Raw genomic sequence first — 27,965 nt, forward strand, 5'->3', positions numbered from 1 at the left:
GGCTTGATGCAATCTTTCAGCAATATTGCCATGGCAACTGTAGCGTTTGACCCAATAAACATACGCTGGAGCGATTATGTTGACAGCAAAACTTTTATTTGGAGTTGTGGTTTCATTCACAGCCACTCCCGCTCTCTTTGTGCTGTCACGTCCGCCCCCCGTCCGACTGTCACTGCCAACATAAAAAGACACACAATCAATGTCAGAACCCAGCACACCTGTTGACCCCGCCCCTGCGCCGCCCCGGGAGCTCACTGTGGCTGTGTCCCATTTCAGGGTCTGCACGCTTGAAGTACGCGCACTACGCGTGCTACGTACGGTGCGTACTATAAGTACGAGAAGTGCGGAAGTGAGAGGCTTGTGAAATGGGACGGTATATGCTTCTGCTGTGTCCCATTTCAGGGTCTGCACGCTTGAAGTACGCATTTTAAGTGCGGTTACATCACCGCCACGCGACGACGGCTGTCTCAATTCGAAGTGTACTTCAAATGCATACTCCAAATGTGCCGTCGATTTCCCCAAATATCAAGCGTGGTCCGGTGCACGCTTCGTGGTCCCATATATCCCACAATTCATAGCGCGGCGGTGGGTGTGGATAATTTTGCCGCAAAATACGGCAGAAGGGAGCGGCCGACAAGTGAACTGTCAAAAGTAAGTACTGAATATGACGTCACTTATTCATGTGCGAATGTTTAATAACGAAGAACATTAAAACATTGCTGTTGGCCACATGCCGGCAAAGTTATGTGACATTAGTGATGTTTGTACTTTCAGCATTAACTTGGTTTTAAAGCCTCTACTTCTAAATATACATATAGTCGACCTTAATCTTACAGAGAATCTGATGATTTTATGGATAATTAAAGTCCGTCATATATCCACAAACACAACAAGCTGAAAGTCAGTGATATATATATATATATATATATATATATATATATATATATATATATATATATATATATATCATAATAATCTGACAATACTATAATATTGGCCATATGATATTTACATTACCATAGTGAGATGACTTTAGTCTCATGAACAACATTAACTAATTATTATTTACTAGCTAATCTTAAATGACTGTTCAGTACAGAAATGAAGCCCTTGAATCATGTTTTACAGTCCTGTGGTCTCAGCCTCAGATACTCAATTAATCAAAGTGATGTCATGACAAAAATGAATGACCAACAAAACATTTTTATCCTTCATTTATGTCAAACAAAGCTGTATGTAACGTGTCTCGCGGTTAGTATCATGGTTGCTAGGCCATGCGCGCCGAAGCATAGACCGTCCCGTTTCACAAGCCTCTCACTTCCGCACTTCTCGTACTTATAGTACGCACGTACATAGTACGCCTAGTGCGCGTACTTCAAGCGTGCAGACCCTGAAATGGGACACAGCTTTCGTCGCGCTGTTCAGGTTGCCTAGCAACCATGATACTAACCGCGAGACACGTTACATACAGCTTTGTTTGCCAGAAATGAAGGAGAAAATTGTTTTGTTGGTCATTCATTTTTGTCATGACATCACTTTGATTAGTTGAGTATCTGAGGCTGAGACCACAGGACTGTAAAACATGATTCAAGGGCTTCATTTCTGTACTGAACAGTCATTTAAGATTAGCTAGTAAATAATAATTAGTTAATGTTGTTCATGAGACTAAAGTCATCTCACTATGGTAATGTAAATATAATATGGCCAATATTATAGTATTGTCAGATTATTATGATTGATATATATATATATATATATATATATATATATATATATATATATATATATATATATATATATAAAATCTATATCACTGACTTTCAGATTGTTGTGTTTGTGGATATATGACTGACTTTAATTATCCATAAAATCATCTGATTCTCTGTAAGATTAAGGTCGACTATATGTATATTTAGAAGTAGAGGCTTTAAAACCAAGTTAATGCTGAAAGTACAAACATCACTAGTGTCACATAACTTTGCCGACATGTGGCCAACAGCAATGTTTTAATGTTCTTCATTATTAAACATTCGCACATGAATAAGTGACGTCATATTCAGTACTTACTTTTGACAGTTCACTTTTCGGCCGCTCCCTTCTGCCGTATTTTGCGGCAAAATTATCCACACCCACCGCTACGCTATGAATTGTGGGATATATGGGACCACGAAGCATGCACCGGACCACGCTTGATATTTGGGGAAATCGACGGCGCATTTGGAGTATGCATTTCAAGTACACTTCGAATTGGGACAGCCGTCGTCGCGTGGCGGTGACGTAACCGCACTTGAAATGCGTACTTCAAGCGTGCAGACCCTGAAATGGGACACAGCGCGTGTCACCCCTCCTCTGCAGCTGGCCAGAGACCACACCCACGCCACAGCAACATTTCATATGTGTCATTCAGTAGTTAAACACAGAAACTGTATGTGTTAGCATGGATTTACTTTATTTACAATACAAACATAAGCGTAGATATATTGAGACCAATAAAAAGACTGTTTTGAAAGCAGTAGTCTTTTTATTGGTCTTAATTTTTCATTAGAAAAGATTAATCAAGGAGGATATGTAGACTAAAGTAGATGTCAGTACATAGAATACCACCACTGTGCATTAGATTTACGGGTACTTCACTCTATAGACTAATGCCAATTCATAAGAAAAAACACATAGTTATCAAAAGTTTCTGGTTCTTTTTCATTGGCGTCTGACAGCACACAGCTTCTGAGGTGAAGGAGAGAGTGTGAAGCCCACAACTGGTGTCAGGTCCAGTTCATCCTCTGAAACTCCAGGAGGGGGCATGAATCGAAAGTGCTGAAGGAGAGACGTGAAGAACAGGAAGATCTCCATTCTGGCCAGACCTTCTCCGAGACACACCCTGCGCCCTGCAAGGACAGAGGTGAAAATGGTCTTAGGTATATGCAAGCATAAAATTTTTGTTTTTTTGTTTTTTTTTTAATGGCACCTGCAGAAAATGGCATGAAGGCATCTCTCCTGACAAATTTACCCTCCTGATCAAGGAAATGAGATGGGTTAAAAGTAAACGGGTTCTCCCATTCACTCTCATCATATAGGACTGAAGTGAGAAGGGGAAATACAGTAGTTCCCTGTAGCAGAAGTAAAGCATAATGTTCAAAATGTAAGTTAATATATAACAAAGAAAGAAAACTAATTTGTGTTAATTGGAATAAATGTTAGCAGCAAACCTCTTTGATAAAATATCCATGAAGGGAAACATCTCTGCTGGTTCTGTGAGGAATAGCCATGGGACCAATGTTGCTGAGTCTGTGTGACTCGTGGATAACAGCGTCAGTGTACGGCAGGTTCTTTCTGTCCTCGACACAAACTTGTTGATTTCCAACCACCCTGTTCAGCTCTTCCAGAACCTGGTCTGCATGTAAATGAAATCCAAATCAAATTTGACAACATGTAAAAAAAAATTGAGTTAATGTAAATTGAAACAAGCCTGGGGAGGAATTTCTGCACCTTGGATAAGAGGGTACTTGGCCATGTACAGCAGACACCACTGAAGTGTATTTCCTGTGGTTTCGGTTCCAGCTGCAAACAGATTCATCACACTGTAGAGCAGGTTATCATCATGATAGTGTGAATCCTTGATTCCAGACTCCTAGCACGACATATGGAGAAGAGTAAATGCCGTTAATGAACAACATTGACAGTATAGGAGTGGAGTGACCGCTGATACCTCACCTCCAGTTTTTGCCTATGAATCAGAAACGCATCAACAAAGCATCTGCACATCTCAGGGTTGAAAGTCTCTTTAAGGTTTCCTATGATCCTATTCATCGCCGCCTTGTTGTTTTCAAGATTTTTCATCAAATCCCTCCAGTCTTTAAGAAAAGGACCCAGCCACGGAACTAGGTTGTATATCTGTTAGAGTGACCAATACAAATAAATTATAGCCAGAAAACATAACTATGAAAATCATGAGCCTCATTTACTTGTTTGAACATGGGTTTCAAATTTTGACCTATTCATCCTGATGCTGATAATCTTTGAATATTTGCCTTTTTCGTTATGTTTGAAGATGTGTAATGATGCTTTTCTACACATTGTTGTGCTATTAATTGAACATGTTTGTCTTGTTAACATTTAAATGAATTCATTGGAAAAATAAGCAAAATCTTACAATTTCTAATTTCAGAAGAAATGTATATCTGTGCTGATTTTCCATGTAAGCATGAATTTATATAAGTACCTGAAGGGAAGCTAAGCCCGTCAGACGGACGGACTCATTGAGACTTTCCACCATAGCCTGGAAGACAGGATCTTTGTATTCAAACCTCTTTCCAAACATTATAGCTGATATAATGTTTGAAGCAGCATAAACAATTGTCTGCCTATTGTTGAAGGCTTTCCCTGTAATAAAAAAATAGGGATACATAATAATTAGATATAAAATATATAATGTACTGCCACACATTATAAATACCTCAGTTTAGGCTCACTTTGAGATAATGTAGCATTAATGTCATACTGGCTGTTCTGACTCAGTGTTAAGGTTACTTTGTTTTTTCTTTTTTAAACTAAACTAGGATTATTGTGAAGTTAGACATCATAAGCCAAAAATGTAAATGTATTGTTAGTTGAACAAGATAATGTTAATATCCACTCACTGACCATTTTATTGGGCACACCTGTACAACTGCTTGTCAACACAACAATCTCACTGTCATTTAAGCATGTAGACATGGTGAAGAAGACCTGCTGAGGTTCAAAATGAGCATCAGAATGAGGATGAAGGATGACGTTTTTACTCTGATTTTCCAGCAAAACTTACTCAAGGGTTTACAAAAAATTGTCAAAAAAGAGAAAATCCAGCAAACAACAGTTATCAAACTGTTAAGAGGTGGGCAATGGTAACTCACAAAGCCACGTGTTGCAAACAAGGTATGCAGAAGAGCATCTCTGAATGCACAACATGTTGAACATTGAAGCAGATGGGCTAACAGCGAGAGATGGGCACACAAGGTGTCACTCCTGTCAGATAAGAACAGGAAACTAAGGCTACAGATTGCACAGACACACCAAAATTGAGCAAGAGAAGACTGGAAAAATGTTGCCCGGGCAAATGAGTGTGGATTTGTGTCATAACCTTTGGATGGTATGGTCGGAATTTGGTGTAAACTGCATGAAAGCATGGATCCATCATGCTGGTGGTTTGTGTAGTGGCGTATTTTCATTGCACACTTTGGGACCACTACCAAATTTTCTGTTTTGTTTTTTTTTTTTTAAATTGCTACCGTTTGTCCAAGTATTGTTGATTATATCCATTAATTTACAAGAATGATATACCCGTTCGGTGGCTGCTTCCAACAGGTTAACCACGTAACAAAGCTTAGCTCATTTATAGTTTCTTGAACATCACAGTGAGTTCCCTGTACTCAAATACCCTTCACAGTCAACAGATGCAATAGAGTGCCTTTGGGATGTGGGATTTAAATCCACAATGTGAAGCTGGCAAATCTACAACAGTGATGCCGTCCCGTTAATGACCAAAATCTGTGAAATGTTTCCAGCACCTTGTTGAATCTGTGCCATGATGAGTTAAACCACTTCTGAGCCCAAAATCGTCTCTAACCCAATACGAGCATAGTGTACCTAATGAAATGGCCGTGGGTATATTTATATTCCTCTCTGCTAAGGTTACTAAGTATTTTGTTTATTGAGTCACTTGTTTAACCTATGTGATTGTGTTTGAACTTGTCAAATTGTTCAGTAGAGCTCATGTTACCTTCATGCTGCTCGAATTCTTGGATCAGATAGTGACATTCCTCAATGATTTTTCCCTCACTAATCCTCTTGCCCATTCCAAAATCTTTCAGGGTACTTAAAGCAAAGCGCCTCATTTCCTTCCACGAGTCACCATTGGAAAATAGTATTCCTGGAAGCAGATAAAACTGACTTTTTAACAAGAAGAAAATGAGAAAATAAATAAAGTCACTAACTCAAAGAGGATTTTCTTACCATGTCCTTTGTTAAAGTCATAGAAGATGGGCGTGACTTCTCTGTTTCCAAACTCTTCAGCATGGTTTACTAGAGCCTCTTTGACTGCCCTGTAACCTGCTATGACTATGACCTTCTTCAGTCCAAAGTAGACTGCAAACACTGGTCCATATGTTTTAGAAAGCTGAACAGAAATCATGTGCACATAGGTGAGACTCATAATCCGAAACAAGAATGACAAAATCAACAAAGTCACAAAACTGTAAACAAAGAGTTTCTCACATCAAAGAGAGATTTGTCGAGCCTCTTGAGATCGACCTGCAGCAGGTTACCGAGCAGAAGAAAAGGTCTGGGTCCTGGAGGCTCTCTCCTTTCTTTAGAGCTGAAGCTGGATAAAAGAATCTGAATGATCAACAGGCCAATGATGACCCCCAAAAGCAAAACTGAAGTGGAGGACTTAAAAAGCTCTTCAAACATGATCCTGGAAGCTTCCTTTTCTGCTTTTGAGAAACAAACACTTTCACAAGTGTTCTAACACTGAGTGTAAAGCACTCCCCACTGAAACGCCTGGCAGCAAGTCGGCATGTCACTAACTCAGGTGACGTTACAGAATAGACCAGGGGTCAGCAACCTGCGCATGCGGCTCTTTTGTCCTTATACTGCGGCTCCGGGTGGTTTGGGAAAATAAATTAGAAGTATTTAGCTGAAGTGTATTTTATTTGTGTTTAGTTCTTTTTTAAACTTGTAGTTCTAAATTGGAAGATTATTGTGATTTTGAAATATAAAAATAAAATTATATTATATTATTTTTTCACCGCTCAAAATAAGCGTCACACTCGCGGAAGCCGGTATACCCGCCGAAACGCCGTGCATTTATCGAGACTTTCGACCCCAGGTAGGCCAGTTATGGATTTTCGGATCCACATTATGTCAGCAGCTCCACCATGAACTATGTTAAAACAAACACCGCTCACGCCTCACAGATGACAGCTTAAAGTCCTGCGTAAAGATGAAAGCCCCGATTTGCAGATGCTGTGCGCAGAGGTTCGGGACCATAAGTCTTATTGTAAACATATCACGGCAGACCCGACGATGTTTGCATGAACACGCTTTTCAGCATCTCTTTACTGACCACTTTTCACACACGGTTGCTGTACGCATACAGCCGGCTGTAGCTTTTCAGCTCACAGCCTGACAACACAACAGCAGAGAGAGCATAGACTTTAAGGTGGCGAGGCGTGATTGCGGGTGCAGCTCAGGTGCGTCCGCCTCCCCTGCAGCGGCGCTGCAGACCACGCCCCGCCACACACATTAACCAGGTAAAATACATATTTAGGCAGAATTTTGCAAATATCTATTTTTCCTTTATTAGCAGCATAGTGCTTTTTTCCAATTACTTTTTAAAAGTCAGGTAAAGGCTCCAAAAGCCCAAAGGCGATATAAGGGTGGCGGCTCACAACAGTTTTTGTTTACTGGATCATTTTAGTTCAGCTGGGTGTTTTTCCTTTTGTTATAGTTCTTTAAGAGTTCAAAATGTGTTAATTACATAAATAAAATGTAATTTTCTCTGTAGCACTTCATGGATTTCATAAGCAACACACCTTAGTTGCTCTGTGGATTCTTTTAAGAAGCAGTTAAAAACTTTTCTGTTCAAACAAGCCTTTTGTTGATCTACGTATTTTATATTCTTTACATTATTTACATTTGATCGTTTACATTGTGTATAATGTCTATTGATTGTATTGTTTATTTTAATCTTTGTGTACAGCGCTTTGTGACTGCCTCTCTGTGAAAAGCGCTTAATAAATAAACTTTACTTACTTACTTTAGTTGTTCACACAAAGCATAAAGGTAAAAAAAAAAAAAACCCAATATATACAGTGTTATCTTCATTTTAGATTTCAAAAAGTATTTGCGGCTCCCAGTGTTTTCTTTTGCGTGGAAATAGGGTCCAAGTGGCTCTTTGGGTGTTAAAGGTTGCAGACCACTGCTCTAGCAGATCATTACATGAAGGAAACTTTTAAATACAAGCACGCTCATGCTCACAGGTGTACACACGGGTGCTCACATACACAAACTACACCCTTTTTGGCGCCTACCTCAAAGCACACTGTGCGCTGTCGATATTACGTGCTGCACAATAATATTCAATATTTAGTATTTACTGTTATATTCACATAGATCATCACGATGATGTTGTTTATTATATTGTGCTGGATTTTTGCTTGTTTTCTCTTTTTTCTTTCTCAACAGGTGATCCAGGTGATTGATATATGTATTTTTTGTTTGCTTATTTTGTTGGTTTTTGTTTTTTGCCCTTTATCCCCATCCCTCTTCCCCGCTGTTTTTCTTTCCCTCTTTCTTTCTCCCCTTTCTTTTCCCCAGTCAAATCTGTCCCGTATTTAGCAAGTGAAAATAAAATAAAATAAACAATAAAAGCAAAGGTGAATCAAAAAGACCAATAGGGCAAGGCAGGGATGGTCCATTTGGTAAAGTAAATCTGTTGGGCATCTTTCTTTGCCTTTAGACAATAATTCTGATGGCAAAAGAACCAAACCGGAGAGGCGGGGGAAAAAGGAGAGCGAGATTTTATTGTCAAGTAGTGAAACTGCAGCAGTTAACCTGTTCGATAAAGTTTCCCTGGAAACTCAAATCTTGGCTGGTTTAATAAGGAAAGAGAGCTAGCCAGCCACTGTGCTCATTACAGACAGACGAAGGAAAGTTCAGTTTCTTCTTTTCCAGACCAAAATAATACATCAATCTGAAAATTGTTGTTAGAAACAAAAATGAGGTAAAAACAAAATCTGGTAATTCTTTGTTTTTACATTCATCGGGTCCCAATATGCCCAAATATCAAAGAGAAATTAAAAATGCATGCGATGGAAGAGTTCGGGTCTTAGGAGAAGCCCTGCTTAAGCCCTCGCTCACTGGCGACTGACAGCACACAGCATATGAGATGAAGGAGGGGTGGTGAATCCCACAGCTGGTGTGAGATCCAGTTCATCCTCTGTAATTCCAGGTGGAGGAGTGAAGCAAAAGCGCTGAACGAGGGAGGTGAAGAAGAGGAAGAGCTCCATCTTAGCCAGACCTTCTCTGAGACACATCCTGCGACCTGCAAATGCAAAGAGTTTACGCTTATTTAAACGAGTCATGTCTGTGCAAGTCCTGACAAATTTACCTTCCTTATCCAGGAAATGAGAGGGGTTAAAACTGTGTGGCCTCTCCCATTCACTCTCATCTTACGGAAGTAAGAAGGGGAAATACAATAGTTCCCTGTAGGCAAAAGAGCACATTTAACATAGATGCGCGATTCAAGTTATCAGAGGTGAATCAAAATATCTATTAAAGGGTATTTTTTTTGGATGAGCAGTTGACCTTTTTGATAAAGTATCCCTGGAAGGTGACATCTCGGCTAGTTTGGTGAGGAAGACATACAGGTAGAATATTAGCCAGTCTCTGGCTCTCGTGAATGACTGCATCAGTGTACGGCAGGTTTTTCCTATCATCAACACTGACTTTTCGGCTTCCTACTACATGTCTCAGCTCCTCATGGACCTGCTCTGTAGACACAAAATAAATAGATAGGTTTTGTCTGCATTCATTTTACCACATATTATCAATGATCACTTTATATTATAACACAAAACCCTTACAATATTACAGAGCAAAACCCAAAGATCAGACCATCCACTATGAACAAGTTATTGGTGGTAGTGGGGAGAAAGAACTCCCTTTTAACAGGAAGAGGTCTCTAGGAGACACAAGCTCAGAGTGGGACAGTCAAACTCTCCATCATGAGTTCAGGAGCAGACTGCCGTATTACAGTGGCTTGCAAAAGTATTCGGCCCCCTTGAACTTTTCCACATTTTGTCACATTACAGCCACAAACATGAATCGATTTTATTGGAATTTCACATGAAAGACAATGCAAAGTGGTGTACACGTGAGAAGTGGAACGAAAATCATACATGATTCCAAACATTTTTTACAAATAAATAGTGGGGTGTGTACAAAGATTTCTAACTCATATTTCCTGTGGAAACCCTTCAGCTCTGGAAGTTTGGAATCACCTCCCTTGTTGGACTTTGTAAATAAGAGACTCTTGAATTGTGACTAGCTAAAAGACTTTGTAAATAGCACAATTCACCGTCACTGTAAATGAAATCACTTAACTTGCACAAGTTCTGCGTTTGAGTCTGGCCCAACACATTATGATAGTCCCAATATAGAAAAACCAGGTGTTTTTTTTCCCCCACTAAGAAGAATTTAAATTTAAAATCAGGATCTGTAAAGGCTGAAAAAGACTCAAGAGCTGTATCTTTGTCAAAGCAGGCTCCAATAAACATTTACTGAAAGTTTAACAAAAGATTTCATATCAGAAATGTATTATCTTTTTACAACTTCTTAACTGAAGAGTTTATACTATAAGGTAAATGCATAGAACAAAGACTGAAGAAACTGAAATACTGCCAGAGGAACGGAAATCAGTGGATACTTACTGCTAACCCCAGCTCCTTTTTCCTCTCATTGCCAGATTGTTGACTTCTCAGTGAAGTAGTATTGCTCAGGCCACTTAGGTTTTCCAGGTAAGTAAACTAAAAGACTATCAACCCTATCCATCATCCTGCACTGGAGAGATCAACTCCCAGTGCAAGAGCCTGCTCATTCTTAAGGGCACCTGCCTGTTCCACTCTCACACTGTGCGAAGCTTAAGTTTTAGCTTTAGGAAACCCTAACCCTCCACCTACTGGAAAGGAAATGAAGTTCTAGAAAATTAACCATAGTTTTTGAGTCGTGTGTTTGGTCCTGTTGTTGAGTTCCTTGTTGTACTTACCTGAGCTGAACATTAAACTTTAACCAACACTATCCTGCCATTAAGTCTGTAGTATGGAAACCATAAGACAAAGAGCTGTGGCTAAACCAAAACTCCTGTATGCATGAAATACCTTGATGAAAGGTATTTTTTTTTTTGCCTTTGTCGACATCTATCTTGAAACTATTCAGTTTTCTAATGGCTGAGGGGCTTTATGAAAACAGAAATGAAATTTCTGGAGGAGAGTTCTACCTCCTTACCCTGTATGTGTGGATATTTAGCCATTAACAGCAAACCCCATCTCAGTGTGGCTGCTGTGGTGTCAGTACCAGCAACAAACAGGTCAATCACTGTGAATATGAAGTTCTCCTCACTGTAGTGAGAATCGTCAATACCAAATTCCTAAAAAAATGAAAAAGAAAAGGTATAATAACAAAACTGAAACACTGTTTTGAACACTGAGCCACTTTTTAAAATGTTAGAAAAGACAAAACATGCTGTCTTACTTCCTCTTTCTGCTTCCAAATCAAAAAACAGTCCACAAACCCTTGGCACATGTCAGGGTCCAGTGTCTCTTTCAGGTCCGTAATTAAATACTTTACATCTCTGATGGTCGTCTCAACATTTTTTAACACCACCTGATGGTTTTTAATCCATCTGAACAGCCGGGGAAACATGTTATAAAGCTGTAAAATTAAACAGTAACAAAGTAAAGATTCAAGTAATGCTTTCATTTTTACAAAAGCACCATCGTCATGCATTGTTTTACGTATACATTTGGTATTTTCCGTATCTTTGTGACCACTTTATGCTTTCAATCACTATTTTATATTTTGCCTTCCCATCATGACATGTGAATATTTTTGTTTGGCTCAATGGACAACAGTAAAACACTCCAAATATATTTCACCAAAAGTATAAATTTGTTAACTGATATACAGACAGAGTCTGATTCAACATAAAATCAGATGTTTACCATTCAGTTTATGCCACACAGGTAACAATAGTCACTTAATATTTTATGTCATTCTTTTTTTTTTTAAAAAAGAGAGTAAAAAAAAAGGGGGAGGTGAAAAAGCAAACCTGGACTGATGGAGAACCTGTGACACACGTGGCATGATTGGCTCGCTTCACCATTTTTATGAATATCGGGTCATTGTAGTCAAATCTGCATCCGTACACAACGGAGAAGATAATATTGGCTGTTGCATAATTTATTGGAAGTGCTGTATCAAATGGTTCTCCTGTAACCCAACATGTGGACAAGATTAAGACATTAATAATTAATTCTAATAGCATTAAAACAAACCTCAGCAAAATTAAATTGGTCTTTGTTTTAACACTGCGTATACATGCTATCTCCATACCTTTATGCTCTTCGATCACTTGAATGAGATAGCTACACTCTGCCAAGATTTTATGAGAAAGTCTTTTGCCAAACTCAAAGTCTTTGAGGGTGGTGAGGGCAAAATATCTCAGCTCTTTCCATGATTCTCCATTTGCAAACAGAATCCCTACAAGACATAAAATTTTACAACAGAGGGTCAGTTAATTACAGTTTACAAGCAGTGTTGGGTTTAACATATTAATTTGTTGCTCTGTGACCCTTTACATCCTGATACAACCCTCCCAGGGATGCGTGTTCCACTTGGTTTCAGAGTGGGAATCTTTCCCTGCCCGTTAGGTGAACATGTTAACTTTGAAACAGGTTGCAAAGTAACGCGTTACTGTAATCTCATGAGATTTTTCAGTAACGTACTAAAACGTGTTATCCTACAAAATTCAGTAATTACATTACAATTACAATTATGTCTTTACTTGCATTATAACACCTTTTTAGTTATCTGCAGGACAATAGACAAATAGAAAGAACAAGATATCAAACTTGCTTTTTACACGCTATAAACTGATTTCCGTTTGTGTTCAAGAGGAGGAAAGACAGCATGCTAACATAAAGCTATCCAAGTCAAGTCTCGTGGCTTTATTGTCATTCCAACCATATGATGTGGTACAGTACAAAGTGAAACGTTCCTCCAAGATCAAGGTGCGACATGACTTAGACAATCAACACAGGACTACATAAATTGCAATGTCCAAAATTGCAAAAATAGCCAAAAACAAAACAAAGACAGTGCAACACCAGACAGAACAGAACGATACAGTCAGTAGACAGTACAGACACACCTGTGCAATAGAAATGTGCAAAAGACTGAACATCCAAAAATCTAAAGTCATATCATAGCTGTCCAGTAACCCCAGTCCAGCTGCCAGAGTCCGAAGTTCAACAGATTACAGAGTCAGTGGTCAGCAATCAGGCTTGCAGCACTGAAGCCTCCTTATCTACTTGTTGATGTCTCAGTAGTAGTAGTAGTAACCGTAATTATGTGATTGTTGTGTTTCATGTCATTTTGCAGAGTAACGGGAAGGTAATGTAACAAGTAGTGTAATTAATTCGTTTATATAGCAGGAAATTAAGTGGCATACTGCAAAAGTAATAAGTAATGTGTAAATCATTATATTTTTTGAGTAGTGACTCTGATGGACCTGCAGATAACAGAGACATTCAGCCCTGTTTCTACCAGTTGAGAAGCTGTGTAAAATATACATAAAATAAAACTCATTTTTAATGTATTGGCAGCGATGTGTTTCAGTATGTATTTCTCATTCTCCGCAGTATGTTGTAATGCATGACAGCACTAAGCTATAGTGCAAATGGTGGCATAGACTCTGTTTTGCATTGCTTGTTATTTTATATGGGTATGTGTTATATTAAATATATTTCAGTTCTTTCTGAGTTACCTGGCCTCCGCACCAGTCTTTCCTGGTTTGGCTGAAAGAGGAGGCTGAGGGTGGAGCTGGTTTAAATGCAGAAGCCAATAAAACGGACTGGACCATCTATTGCGATCATGTAGGGGGAATGGGCTTCTTCTTAAATGTGGGTTAGCTGTTATCTCTCTAGTTTTCACCTTTGGGGTATATAATGATTTATTCATTTGCTATATAACTGGAGCTTTTTCTCGTTGGGGCAGGTCAGTTTGTTGAGTTATGTTTTGTTAAGTGACTTTTGAGTAGAGTGTTGTTAGGTTAACCTCTTTTATGGGCCGACTTGGTTCTAAAAAAAAAAGTTTGTTTTTGTCGTTTTAAATTTTTTGTAATCATCTTGTCCTTTTGGGGGTATAATGAAACCTATTTTTTTGAAGATTACATTTGTGCCTGTGTGTTCCTAGATGCTTAGTTCATGATAGTGAGTGACAGGTCTGAAATGCAGACAAGTCAGTGTAAACTCTGTGACCGGTAGAAAAGAGCATGTTTAACAGACCTGGATATCTTTTTTCTTTGTTCATGGGTAAATTTACTTTAACATCAGCAATCAGGTAAGAGGTCAGATGACTGTAGTTATCAACTCAAAAAGTCAGTCCAAGGTTTTCCAATCATGTGGTAATACCTTCAAACATGGATAAGTCTGCAGGCAGCAGATAATGTGATGTGTGCTATTGTGCTGAAGTTTCTTCACAAAGAAACATCACCCTAGTTGAAAGATTTCAAACATAACTCAGTAGGTCTTTATTTGTTTTTTGTTTTTTTATTTCAGAGTCATTTTATCACTTTTGATCTGGCGTTTCCATATGTGTCATTGGTGAAATGTTATTATAAGCCAACTATCAACTGAACTCAAAGTTCAACACAATGTTGTCACAAACAGCAGAACTTAACTCACAGCAGACATCAAGAACAAAGGAATATGCACCACTAAACCTTTAAAATATTATTTAGTAATATTAGTTTTCTGACTGAAAGGAAACCTGGACTTCATGATATTGGTCAACTCACAAAACATGAGGAAACATGCTGTTAATTGTGTAGCCTGTTTCTATCATGTTTTCTTATATCTCTAGTGATCACAAATAACAAAACCTGGATGATTTGTGAACATGAAATTAAACTTAATAAACCACAATATAAAAGAATCATACCATGACCTTGGTTTACATCATTAAGTATCGGGGAGATGTTGCGCTCTCCAAACTCCTCTGCATAGTTGACCAGTGCCTCTCTGACTGTCTCATATCCAGCCAGGACCACGACTTTGTTGGTTCCAAAGTAAAGAGTAAATACAGAGCCATATTCCTTTGAAAGCTGGAAGAATCATTAAAAAAAAAAAAAATAGCATGTTACGTTCCCCTAACATTTAACAGGAGACACTGCTAGGGCCATAACATAGCATTAGGTATTGTAATATGTTTAAACTGGCTTCTTTTAATTCAGATCTTGAGAAGAGTTACCTTACCTCACACAGAGTTTTGTGGGGTCTCTTGAGATCTAATTGCAACAGGTTACCAAGCAGGGGCAGAGGTCTCGGTCCTGGGGGTTCATTTCTTTTTTCCTTAGAGATGAAAATGATAGAAACAAGATAAAGTACAAGCAGGAGAACAACGGCTCCCAGCATTGTGGTGGGACTGAACAAAATGAAAAAGATAAAATCCCCAAAATGTTCCATTTGCTCTGATGTTGATGGTTCTCCTCTGTGCTGTCCTTGCAGGTAACACACTTTGCTTTGTCCCAGACTGCAGGGGCAGGAGGCTTTCTTTGTCATATATCTTTACAATCTCCTAGATTTTGACTGCCTTTGCAAAAATTAAACACTGCATGGCTTTTTCCAGTGGCTGATAAAAAGACCAAGAAGGGTATCTCTCAGACACTCTGATGTCAATAAACTTGTGCACACTCAGTGTAAACTATGAATACTGAAACACAAAGTGTGAAGGAATATGTATCCCCTGCAACTTTTAAAGGGAAAGACTAATCTTCTCAAAAGTCATCCAGGTTAGGTTCTTCCACCTCTTCTTTGTGCTTCCAAGAATGGGATCACGATTTCTTCACAACGCCTTACTTATTTTAACCTTACTGTCACCATTGCACCTTAGTATGAAAAAGAAACTTTTTTTCTTTGTGGGTGTGTTTGGGTGAAAATGGGAAGGAGTTATAGTGCTTCTGGTTGGAGTTTCCATTACAGAGTGCAACATTTTGGGAGGTAAGTATTTAAATGAATGCTGAAAGAGCACAGCTTACATTGTGCCTGATGTGGCTGTGATAAATGCTGTTATGAATTTTTAATTCAATTCAATTCAAGTTCTTGATGTTACAAAGAAAACAGAAGAAAATCCCAACAGTCTTGCTCCCTATGAGCAAGTGCTTTGGCAACAGTGGGAAGGAAAAACCTGCTTTTAACAGAAAGAACACTCCAGCAGAACTAGGCTGCCACTGCCAGTTGGGGTGAGGGGAGGAAGACAGGACAAAGACACACTGTAGAATTGAACCAGAGATTAATAATAACTAACAATTAAATGCAGAGAGGTGTAAAGACACATAGTGAGTGCATCATGGGACTCCCCAAGTGTCGACCTATTGCAGTATAACTAAGGGAGGATTAAGGGTCACCAGTCCAAACGATATGCTTTATCAGTAGATTTAAGCCCAATCTTAAAAGTAGAAAGGGTGTCTGCCTCCATTCAAACTGGATGCTGGTTCTAAAAGTAGCCTGAAAGCTGAAGGCTCTGCCTCCCATCCTATTTTTAAATACTGCAGGAACAACAAGTAAGCCCAAAGGAAGCGCCAAAGCCTTGACTCTGTTCTTCAATTCTTCACTGAGTCCTCAAACTGGATATTTAGATAAATAACTGTAAATGTTCTCATACATCCATCTTTTATACAAAGATCTTTTAAAGAGGTGATAAACCAGTTGTTGTTTTTTAAATAAGCAGATATTCTCTGCATGAGTCCTCAACCTTGAAAACCAAAAGTAATGTAAATAAAAGGTTAAAAGACTGTAGATTAATATGTTTAAGGATATTACCTGGATATTAACTACTAAACATAGACACAACATAGGTAAATTTAAAAAAAGAAATTAAAAGGTTGCACCAATGGAAAAGATAACGCTGTTAATAAATTATTGACTAAAAACAAAAACAAAACAAAACAAATTAAAACGGTTGACCCTAAATCTGACCCTTAATGGCTTGGACTGTGAGTGTTCATTATAGAGCTCAGTTTCCTCCAAAGGTTTGTTGCACTAAAGATTTAAATATTGAATAAATTAGAGTACAATGTAAGAATACCTATCTAAACCTGATCCAACATGCTGTATTTTTACATGCCATTTGTAGTATCTTCACTGTTTTGGTAAAAGTGTGTCTTCTTTATGTTCATGATGTGTTTCACTGCATGCAAAAAGCAAACTGAAATGCTAAAGACTTTAGTTTATTGCCATTTTAGATCCGTTATTGAAAATGCACATTTCCAAATTTATCTGCAGAAAACAAAATTTGTCTCAATTTTTCTGCAATTGAAAGAATAAACCTCTAACAAATCACACTCTAAAAATAACAGTCAGAGACAAAAACAGTGACATGATGCACAAATACAATGTATCGTGTTGATCAATTAGTAAAAGCACACATTAGAACAAAATTCTGGTTGGTGATCCCAAATTTGAATGACAGAACTCATTGTGTGTATTAAAATTTTATTTTACTTATTAGAAGTGGCTGAAATAAAGGGTTCCTTTGTAGAGGTGTCAAAAGTACAGAATTCTGTGCTTAAGTAGCAGTAAAAACAATTCTGCTAAAGAAAATACTCCAGTAAAAGTAAAACTACTGATTCAACTTCTTTACTCAAGTAAAAGTAAAAAAGTACAGGCTCTGAAATGTACTGATGAAAGAAAGTAAAAATAGCTCTTTGGAGAATGTTTTCACACAGGAGAATGTTTGGAGATGATCACACAAGAATGAACAATATTAAAGAAGTTTTCAGTTTTCAGTTTTATTTGTCATATGCAAGTTAGCACAGGGTCAACATCGCAATGAAATGTATTTGACGAGCAGAAGACAGTCACTCAGCAGAATGCTACAGTAGAAAAAAATAAAATAAAATAAAATAATAAAAAATAAATAGAAAAATAGTAAAGAGCAAAATATTAATAGGATGTAGTAAAAGAAAAAAGAGATTTACAGCTAACTGACTAAATATATATATATATATATATATATATATATATATATATATATATATATATATATATATATACATATATATGTACACACTAGTGATTAAATAAAGAAAATCTTAAATAGGAATGTGGCGGGGGGGGGGGGGCAGATGGGATATTGCACAGGAATGAGCAGCAGTACAAACTGAACAGTACAAAAGTTTTTATTTTTTGTGGCAGTTGTTGCAGTATTTTAAAAAAAATATATAAATATCAATGAAGTGGAGTGACCAGTGCAGATTGTACAGAGTACTTGTGAAGCTGCAGGGTAGCTTCTGAGTGCGTCCTGTGGAGTGTGTGTGTGTGTTTAAATGTTGTGGTTGAGGTGTCGTATGGCTTGATGGTAGAAACTGTTTTTAAGTCTTGTAGTCCGAGCAGACAGACTCCTGTAACGTCTGCCAGATGGTAACAAGGAGAATAGCTGATGTGCTGGGTTGATCTGGTCCTTGATGATGCTGTGTGCTTTACGGAGGCATCGCTGAAGATAAATGTCCTGAATGGCAGGAAGCCTCATGCCAGTGATGTGCTCTGCTACCTTCACCACCCTCTATAGTGATTTACGGCTGCTGGCAGAGCAGCTTCCGTACCAAACTGTAATGCAGCTCGTCAGCAAGCTCTCGATTGCACACCTGTAGAAATTTGAGGTGATGTTGGCGTTCATGCCAAACTTCCTCAGCCTCCTCAGGAAGTAAATCCGCTGGCGAGCTTTCCTGATAGCAGTGTCTGTGTGAAGGGTCCAGGAGAAGTCCTCGGTGATGTTGACTCCAGGGAATTTGAAGCTGCTGGCCCTTTCGACCTTGACACCGTTGATGTGGATGGGCTGGTGTTCCCTGACTGGTCGTTTCCGGTAGTCCACTATCATTTCTCTAGTTTTGCTGATGTTGAGAGTCAGGTTATTTTCCCGACACCACTCGTAGTGGTTTGATATAAATAAATTATCATTGAATCTAGATAAAACCAAATGTATGTTATCTGGAAACCAAAACATCAAAGTAGAAATATGGGTTGGTAATGTATACTTAGAAATAGTAAATGAAATAAAATTTCTTGGTGTAATCATTGACCACAAGGTCTGTTGAAAACCACACATTATTTATGTTCGGGGGAAATTGGCACGGGGGGCATTGCCATCCTGGAGAAAGCAAAGCAAATATTGGATCAGAAAGTACTGCACATATTATACTGTGCTTTACTACTGCCATATGTGAGCTACTGTGTAGAGATCTGGGGAAACACATACAAAAGTAATACACAAACAATAACTATAATACCGAAAAGGTCCATTAGATTAATAAATAATGTGGGGTACAGGAACCATACAAATGCACCCTTTGTCCAAATGCAATCTATTAAATTCTAACACTTGGTGAAGATTAAAACAGCACAAAGAATATTTAAAGTAAGAAATAAAATACTTCCAAAAGAAATTGTTTATAGAAAGAGAAGATGGGTATAACTTAAGAGGGAAATGGAATTTAAAAATACAAAGTGCTGGAACAACTTTAAAAAGTATGTCTATCTCAATAGCAGGATTTAAATTATGGAACAGTCTAACAGAAGAAATAAAAGGAAGTAACAACATAAACCAGTTTAAAATAAAATATAAAAACCTAATTTAAAAAATTATAAGAATGAAGAAAACGGGGTTAACCCAGGACGGTAATGTTGTTGGTAATGGTGGGTTTTTTGTTTGTTTATTTGTTTGTTCATTTGTTTGTTTCATAAATTGTCAGTGTGTAAATTTACACATTCTGTCTTTATTTATATGAAAGAAACTAAACTGTTTTGAGACCTGTTTATTTCTTGGTTTTTTGTGTGTATGTTTGCTTGTTTGTTTTGCTTTGCTTTACTTCTGCTTCATATGTTGTTTGTTTAATTTAAGACTCAAAGAAAATAAGTATACACTTCTGCCTACTCCTTTTCAAACAAAAAATTGAATAAATTTTTGTAATGATTGTGTACAAGTTTGAAATAAATAATGAACTGAACTGAAAAGTAAATGTTTCCATTTCTGTCCAAAGCTGAATGAACCTTGTGCTATGTTAACATAATGACAAAATAATATCAGTAGATGGGAAACTTTAGTCTAACATTTTTTAATCCAATTAAAGAAAAATATTTTCTGTTACCTACATTGTTTCTCTAAACAGGAAAATGTGTTCAGTCAAGGGTTAACGTGGGATTCAGTAGGTGGGAGAACCCTAAAATCGGTTGTAATGGTTTAGTGTGGGGAAAAGAATCATAACTCACAATGTCTTCTTTTGAGAGCTTCAGTAGATTTTCTTAATGTACAGGCTATGATCAGCTGACCTGCTGCTCTTTGTGGATGTACACAACTGGATTCAACCATCCTCTACAGTGCACTGTTTATCCTGGCTTTTATCCAGATAGTATTAGGTTGATATGAAGGTGGAATTTGATCAATGGATTTCAGCATTATCAGCTAAAATTCAGATGACTCCCTGCTACACTTGATGTAGCCCAACTCTCCGCATGAAACCACAGCCACTGTGCACCAGTCACACACTGTTCTTAAAGAGCAGTGTGTTCTTCACTTTTCACAGTACAACAAACTAACCTGTTTATCCTGCACTAACCTGCAGCAAGGTTTTCATGTAACCTTTAGATAATAAAGTTAGTCTACCTCAGTTTGTTTCACAGCGTGTTTCACAACATGAAAAAGCATAATGTCACATGTACAAAAACAACATCTGATTCAAAAACCTGAGGTCTTACACGTAAGCTTTAAATTTCCAGTTTATCAGATACCTTTGAGCAGTCCTTACCTTTGAATCTAACCTCTCTTCTTCCTCTCCTATCTTTCTTATCTTTCTCCATCTCTGAGTGAAGTTAGCTCTCTTTCTGTTCTCTCCCTGTGAAATACAGCAGCTGGACCTTTAGCTAGCGACACACTTTGAGAAAAAACTGCACGCAAACACTTTGTGTGTTTGTCATGTTTGTTGAGCTGATAGAAAAGTGCAATTGAAATTACCTGAAACGAAAGCGCTGAATGAGGGAGGTAAAGAAGAGGAAGAGCTCCATCTTAGCCAGACCTTCTCCGAGACACATCCTGCGACCTGCAAGAGCAGTTTACACTCATTTAAATCCAATCACGTCTGTGGAAGTGTACATTTTATCAAAGTTGTCATACCTGCAGAAAAGGGCATGAAGGCATCTCTCCTGACAAATTGACCCTTTTTGTCCAGAAAATGTGAAGGGTTAAAAGTGTGTGGGCTCTTCCATTCACTCTCATCATACAGGACAGAGGTGAGAAGGGGAAACACAATAGTTCCCTGTAGGAAACCAAGAAGATTTTTCATGTAGATGTATATCTACAGAACCAGTTCAGGTTATCAGAAGTGAATCAAGATATCTATTAAAATATATTTAGGTACAGCAGCTGGCCTTTTTGATAAAGTATCCACTGAAGGTGACATGTTGGCTAGATTGGTGAGGAACAGACTCTCTGACTCTCGTCAATGACTGCATCAGTGTACAGCAGGTTTTTCCGGTCATCTACACAAACTTGTTGGCATCTATGGGCCCAAATTGTGGTCATAAATATTTTGTACTTGTAAATCAGTTTTGTATGTGTAAAAATAATTTGTGTGCGCGTAAAAAAGATTTGTATGTGGACTTAGCCAAAAAAATATGTGTGAAACTCATAGTTACAAGTACAAATTTTGACCCTATTTTTTTTCCTTTCATCTGATTGGCCAATTTCATGTCAATCACAAATTTAACTATTACTATTAACATTACCTTGGCCTCCAGTAATGCTGTGAGGAACCTTGGAGTCATTTTTGACCAGGACCTTCAATGCACATATTGAACAAATATGTAAGACTGCTTTCTTCCATTTGCGCAACATCTCTAAAGTTAGAAATATCCTGTCTCAGAGTGACGCTGAAAAACTACTTCATGCATTTATTACTTCCAGGCTGGACTACTGCAATTCGTTATTATCAGGATGTCCAAAAAACTCACTGAAAAGCCTTCAGCTAATCCAAAATGCTGCAGCAAGAGTCCTGACAGGGACTAGAAAGAGAGAGCATATTTCTCCTGTATTGGCTTCCCTTCATTGGCTTCCTGTTAAATCCAGAATTGAATTCAGAATCCTGCTCCTCACATACAAGGTCTTAAATAATAAGGCCCCATCTTATCTTAATGACCTTGTAGACAGGAAGAAATGATATCACCATATCATTTCTTCCTGTTAAAAGGAAGTTTTTCCTTCCCACTGTTGCCAAAGTGCTTGCTCATAGGGGGTCATGTGATTGTTGGGTTTTTCTCTATATCTATGAAGCGCCTTGAGGCAACTTTTGTTGTGATTTGGCGCTATATAAATAAAATTGAATTGAAAATTGAATTCAATAGCCAAACCCATCTGTTCTCTGATTGGATAGTTAAATTTGTGATTGACATGACATTGACCAATCAGATGATTTTTACACACACACAAATTCTTTTTACACATACAAAACTGATTTACAAGTACAGAACTGATTTACAAGTACAAAATATTTATGGCCACAATTTGAGCCCATAGGCTTCCTACTACCCGGCTCAGCTCCTCGTGAACCTGCTCTGCAGAGAAAAATGAAAGAAATGCATTTGTCTGCATTAGTTTTAACAGACCTGCTAAAATGTGTAAAAACAAATTCCTAAAATTATACACAAAATATATAGTGTACATGTTTGCATATGATATGTTGAGTATTTATTTTTCACTGGCCGGTAGTAACAAAGAAAAAGCTCATAATTTTTTGCCTTATCTCTCTGATATCACATGCTAAAATGTCACTAAGCCAATAACTGAGGTCCTTGGTCTTGTTGCCCAACAGGCAACACTGAACTCTATTTATGTGTTATTGCCTTATATAAATATACACTATGTGTGTTGGAAACATACGATCAGGTACGTTTCACAATAAAAACTGCATGATGCAGTAACTCATACATGCCCCACAAAGTCCACAAGAGACAGGTTCCACACAAAGTGACCAAAAAACTTACTACCACCATCTTTTTGTGTTGTCAAATTCTCCCATATAGTTACATTGACAATTCTTTGAGTATCATGAGTTACATGGACATCAGAGTACATTGACCACAACATTGCCTACTGTAGCCACACAGTTTAGCCTGTGCTTAATGCCTTTAAATACCATGAACGTATTTATTTTCACAGTCATCTAAAACTATGAATTAATTGGATAACCTCAGGAATAGTTCATGTGCAGATGTTCATGTAGCAAAGATGAGGACATGAAGACATGTGCAGGCAGGACTTACATGCATTAGGTCGAAGCACCACTCAGCTGTTGCAACCTCCCATGACAGAAGCTAACAGTCATTAACTGAAAGTGTCTGAAAGCGATGTGGTGGTTTTGGAGGTTAACCATTGCATGCTATCAGCTTCTTGTTCACTAGGCTGTTTGTGTGCCCGTGGTGTCACAGAAACATATTCCTCATCACATTTCTGTTGATTCTAAACTGCTACTTTGTTGAGCACCAGGCTTATATCTATTATGTAACTGTGCAGGAGAAAGAGCAAAATCAGTGGGCATTATTATTGGTTGCCAAAGGTTATTTTGTCTTTTAAATTCAATTTCTCATGGAATTACTAAAAGAGACTTTAGTTTGTGGCTTACATGTTATGTTATTAAGTAAGTGAACACTATAACAAAGACTGATACAGTTTAAATGTCTGAACTCTGAATTAGTGTGGTCTTCATTTCTGCTTGTTGGATTGGAGTTAAAGTCATGAGAAAAACAAAAAATACGTGTCATTTAGTAGTTAAACACAGAAACTGTGTGTTAGCATGGATTTACTTTATTTACAATACAAACATAAGCGTAGATATATTGAGACCAATAAAAAGACTGTTTTGAAAGCAGTAGTCTTTTTATTGGTCTTAATTTTTCATTAAAAAAAGATTAGTCTACATATCCTCGTTCATTAAAGTAGATGTCAGTACATAGAATACCATCACTGTGTATTAGATTTACAGGTACTTCACTCTATAGACTAATGCCAATTCATAAGAAAAAACACATAGTTATCAAAAGTTTCTGGTTCTTTTTCATTGGCGTCTGACAGCACACAGCTTCTGAGGTGAAGGAGAGAGTGTGAAGCCCACAACTGGTGTCAGGTCCAGTTCATCCTCTGAAACTCCAGGAGGGGGCGTGAATCGAAAGTGCTGAAGGAGAGACGTGAAGAACAGGAAGATCTCCATTCTGGCCAGACCTTCTCCGAGACACACCCTGCGCCCTGCAAGGACAGAGGTGAAAATGGTCTTAGGTATATGCAAGCATAAGATATGTTTATTTATTGTTTTTTTTTAATGGCACCTGCAGAAAATGGCATGAAGGCATCTCTCCTGACAAATTTACCCTCCTGATCAAGGAAATGAGAAGGGTTAAAAGTAAACGGGTTCTCCCATTCACTCTCATCATATAGGACTGAAGTGAGAAGGGGAAATACAGTAGTTCCCTGTAGCAGAAGTAAAGCATAATGTTCAAAATGTAAGTTAATGTATAACAAAGAAAGAAAACTAATTTGTGTTAATTGGAATAAATGTTAGCAGCAAACCTCTTTGATAAAATATCCATGAAGGGAAACATCTCTGCTGGTTCTGTGAGGAATAGCCATGGGAACAATGTTGCTGAGTCTTTGTGACTCATGGATAACAGCGTCAGTGTACGGCAGGTTCTTTCTGTCCTCGACACAAACTTGTTGATTTCCAACCACCCTGTTCAGCTCTTCCAGAACTTGGTCTGCATGTAAATGAAATATAAATCAAATTTGACAATATGTGACCTTTTTTTAAGTTCATGTAAATTGAAACAAGCCTGGCGAGGAATTTCTGCACCTTGGATATGAGGGTACTTGGCCATGTACAGCAGACACCACTGAAGTGTATTTCCTGTGGTTTCGGTTCCAGCTGCAAACAGATTCATCACACTGTAGAGCAGGTTATCATCATGATAGTGTGAATCCTTGATTTCAGACTCCTAGCACGACATATGGAGAAGAGTAAATGCTGTTAATGAACAACATTAACAGTATAGGAGTGGAGTGACCACTGATACCTCACCTCCAGTTTTTGCCTATGAATCAGAAACGCATCAACAAAGCATCTGCACATCTCAGGGTTGAAAGTCTCTTTAAGGTTTCCTATGGTCCTTTTCATGTCCGCCTTGTTGTCTTCAACATTTTTCATCAAATCCCTCCAGTCTTTAAGAAAAGGACCCAGCCACGGAACTAGGTTGTATATCTGTTAGAGTGACCAATACAAATAAATTATAGCCAGAAAACATAACTATGAAAATCATGAGCCTCAGTTGAGCCTCATTTACTTATTGTTTGAACATGGGTTTCAAATTTTGACCTATTCAACCTGATGCTGATAATCTTGGAATATTTGCCTTTTTCGTTATGTTTGAAGATGTGTAATGATGCTTTTCTACACATTGTTGTGCTATTAATTGCACATGTTTGTCTTGTTAACATTTAAATGAATTCATTGGAAAAATAAGGAAAATCTTCTAATTTCAGAAGAAATGTATATCTGTGCTGATTTTCCATGTCAGCATGAATTTATACAAGTACCTGAAGGGAAGCTGATCCCGTCAGATGGATGGACTCATTGAGTCTTTCCACCGTAGCTTGGAAGACAGGATCTTTGTATTCAAACCTCTTTCCAAACATTATAGCTGATATAATGTTTGAAGCAGCATAAACTAGTGTCTGCCTATTGTTGAAGGCTTTCCCTGTAATAAAAGATAGTTATAATAATTAGATATAAAATATATAATGTACTGCCACACATTATAAATACCTCAGTTTAGGCTCACTTTGAGATAATGTAGCATTAATGTCATACTGGCTGTTCTGACTCAGTGTTAAGGTTACTTTTTTTTTATTTAAACTAAACTAGGATTATTGTGAAGTTAGACATCATAAGCCAAAAATGTAAATGTATTGTTAGTTGAACAAAATAATGTTAATATCCACTCACTGACCATTTTATTGGGCACACCTGTACAACTGCTTGTCAACACAACAATCTCACTATCATTTAAGCATGTAGACATGGTGAAGAAGACCTGCTGAGGTTCAAAATGAGCATCAGAATGAGGATGACGTTTTTATTCTGATTTTCCAGCAAAACCTACTAAAGGGTTTCCAAAAATAAAAATAAAAATTGTCAAAAAAGAAAAAATATCCAGCAAACAGTTCTCAAACTGTTAAGAGGTGGGCAATGGTAACTCACAAAGCCATGTGTTGCAAACAAGGTATGCAGAAGAGCATCTCTGAATGCACAACATGTTAACCATAGAAGCAGATGGGATAACAGCGAGAGATGGGCACACAAGGTGTCACTCCTGTCAGATAAGAACAGGAAACTAAGGCTACAGATTGCACAGACACACCGAAATTGAGCAAGAGAAGACTGGAAAAATGTTGCCCGGGCAAATGAGTGTGGATTTGTGTCGTGACCTTTGGATGGTATGGTCGGAATTTGGTGTAAACTGCATGAAAGCATGGATCCATCATGCTGGTGGTTTGTGTAAAGGTGTATTTTCATTGCACACTTTGGGACCACTAGTACCAAATTTTCTGTTTTGTTTTGTTTTAAATTGCTACCGTTTGTCCAAGTATTGTTGATTATATCCATTAATTTACAAGAATGATATACCTGTTCGGTGGCTGCTTCCAACAAGTTAACCACGTAACAAAGCTTAGCTCATTTATAGTTTCTTGAACATCACAGTGAGTTCCCTGTACTCAAATGCCCTTCACAGTCAACAGATGCAATAGAGTGCCTTTGGGATGTGGGATTTAAATCCACAACGTGAAGCTGGCAAATCTACAACAGTGATGCCGTCTCGTTAATGACCAAAATCTGAAATGTTTCCAGCACCTTGTTGAATCTGTGCCATGATGAGTTAAACTACTTCTGAGCCCAAAATCGTCTCTAACCCAGTACGAGCATAGTGTACCTAATGAAATGGCCGTTGGTATATTTATATTCCTCTCTGCTAAGGTTACTAAGTCACTTGTTTAACCTATGTGATTGTGTTTGAACTTGTCAAATTGTTCAGTAGAGCTCATGTTACCTTGATGCTGCTCGAATTCTTGGATCAGATAGTGACATTCCTCAATGATTTTTCCCTCACTAATCCTCTTGCCCATTCCAAAATCTTTCAGGGTACTTAAAGCAAAGCGCCTCATTTCCTTCCACGAGTCACCATTGGAAAATAGTATTCCTGGAAGCAGATAAAACTGACTTTTTAACAAGAAGAAAATGAGAAAATAAATAAAGTCACTAACTCAAAGAGGATTTTCTTACCATGTCCTTTGTTAAAGTCATAGAAGATGGGCATGACTTCTCTGTTTCCAAACTCTTCAGCATGGTTTACTAGAGCCTCTTTGACTGCCCTGTAACCTGCTATGACTATGACCTTCTTTAGTCCAAAGTAGACTGTAAACACTGGTCCATATGTTTTAGAAAGCTGAACAGAAATCATGTGCACATAGGTGAGACTCATAATCCGAAACAAGAATGACAAAATCAACAAAGTCACAAAATTGTATTGTCTAAGTTTTTTTTTTTTAAAGTTTCTCACATCAAAGAGAGATTTGTCGAGCCTCTTGAGATCGACCTGCAGCAGGTTACCGAGCAGAAGAAAAGGTCTGGGTCCTGGAGGCTCTCTCCTTTCTTTAGAGCTGAAGCTGGATAAAAGAATCTGAATGATCAACACGCCAGTGATGACCCCCAAAAGCAAAACGGAAGTGGAGGACTTAAAAAGCTCTTAAAGCATGATCCTGGAAGCTTCCTCTTCTGCTTTTCAGAAACAAACACTCCCCACTGAAACGCCTGGCAGCAAGTCGGCATGTCAGAACAAGAAATTACTTTTCTGCCAATTTTGCCCCACACTTATGCAGGTGACGCTACAGATTAGACCAGGTGTGGGCAATCTCAGTCCCTGCAGGTTTTAGATGTGTCCTCGAACCAACACAGCTGATTTAAATGGCTAAATTAGCTCCTCAACATGTCCTGAAGTTCTCCAGAGGCCTGGTAACGAACTAATCATGTGATTCAGGTGTGTTGACCCAAGGTGAGATCT

The 27,965-nt window shown here is 38.0% G+C and overlaps 1 protein-coding gene and 2 pseudogenes across 3 annotated transcripts; all 3 read right to left on the minus strand.

Annotated features, from left to right (window-relative positions):
- Positions 1-2,428: 2,428 nt before the first annotated feature.
- Positions 2,429-27,965, minus strand: LOC146520045 (cytochrome P450 2K1-like). The gene is made up of 10 exons (XM_085155696.1): positions 27,742-27,965; positions 6,250-6,560; positions 5,989-6,151; positions 5,756-5,905; positions 4,220-4,380; positions 3,712-3,891; positions 3,487-3,628; positions 3,207-3,391; positions 2,966-3,107; positions 2,429-2,885 (listed from the first exon to the last, which is right to left on the minus strand). Exons 2-10 carry the CDS (start codon positions 6,442-6,444, stop codon positions 2,698-2,700), a joined length of 1,506 nt encoding a protein of 501 aa, XP_085011822.1. The 5' UTR covers positions 6,445-6,560; positions 27,742-27,965; the 3' UTR covers positions 2,429-2,697.
- Positions 8,752-15,368, minus strand: LOC146520046 (cytochrome P450 2K1-like; annotated as a pseudogene). The gene is made up of 8 exons (XR_014873572.1): positions 15,069-15,368; positions 14,755-14,917; positions 12,148-12,294; positions 11,864-12,024; positions 11,287-11,466; positions 11,041-11,182; positions 9,343-9,527; positions 8,752-9,240 (listed from the first exon to the last, which is right to left on the minus strand). The product of XR_014873572.1 is annotated as a cytochrome P450 2K1-like (transcript).
- On the minus strand, positions 23,764-27,659 carry LOC146520047 (cytochrome P450 2K1-like; annotated as a pseudogene). Its single transcript, XR_014873573.1, has 8 exons — positions 27,465-27,659; positions 26,955-27,350; positions 25,444-25,604; positions 24,929-25,108; positions 24,704-24,845; positions 24,424-24,608; positions 24,183-24,324; positions 23,764-24,102 (listed from the first exon to the last, which is right to left on the minus strand). The product of XR_014873573.1 is annotated as a cytochrome P450 2K1-like (transcript).

This window comes from Neolamprologus multifasciatus, chromosome 4 (genome assembly GCF_963576455.1).
Source record: "Neolamprologus multifasciatus chromosome 4, fNeoMul1.2, whole genome shotgun sequence".
Lineage (NCBI taxonomy): Eukaryota > Metazoa > Chordata > Actinopteri > Cichliformes > Cichlidae > Neolamprologus > Neolamprologus multifasciatus.

Bases quoted from the DNA above. Each gene is read 5' to 3' on its own strand.
- LOC146520045 (XM_085155696.1), bottom strand. From the start codon at position 6,444: ATGTTTGAAGAGCTTTTTAAGTCCTCCACTTCAGTTTTGCTTTTGGGG. The intron at 6,152-6,249 runs GTGAGAAACTCT...ATTTCTGTTCAG, and splicing joins TCGACAAATCTCTCTTTGAT to CTTTCTAAAACATATGGACC. The intron at 5,906-5,988 runs GTAAGAAAATCC...ATCTGCTTCCAG, and splicing joins TGACTTTAACAAAGGACATG to GAATACTATTTTCCAATGGT.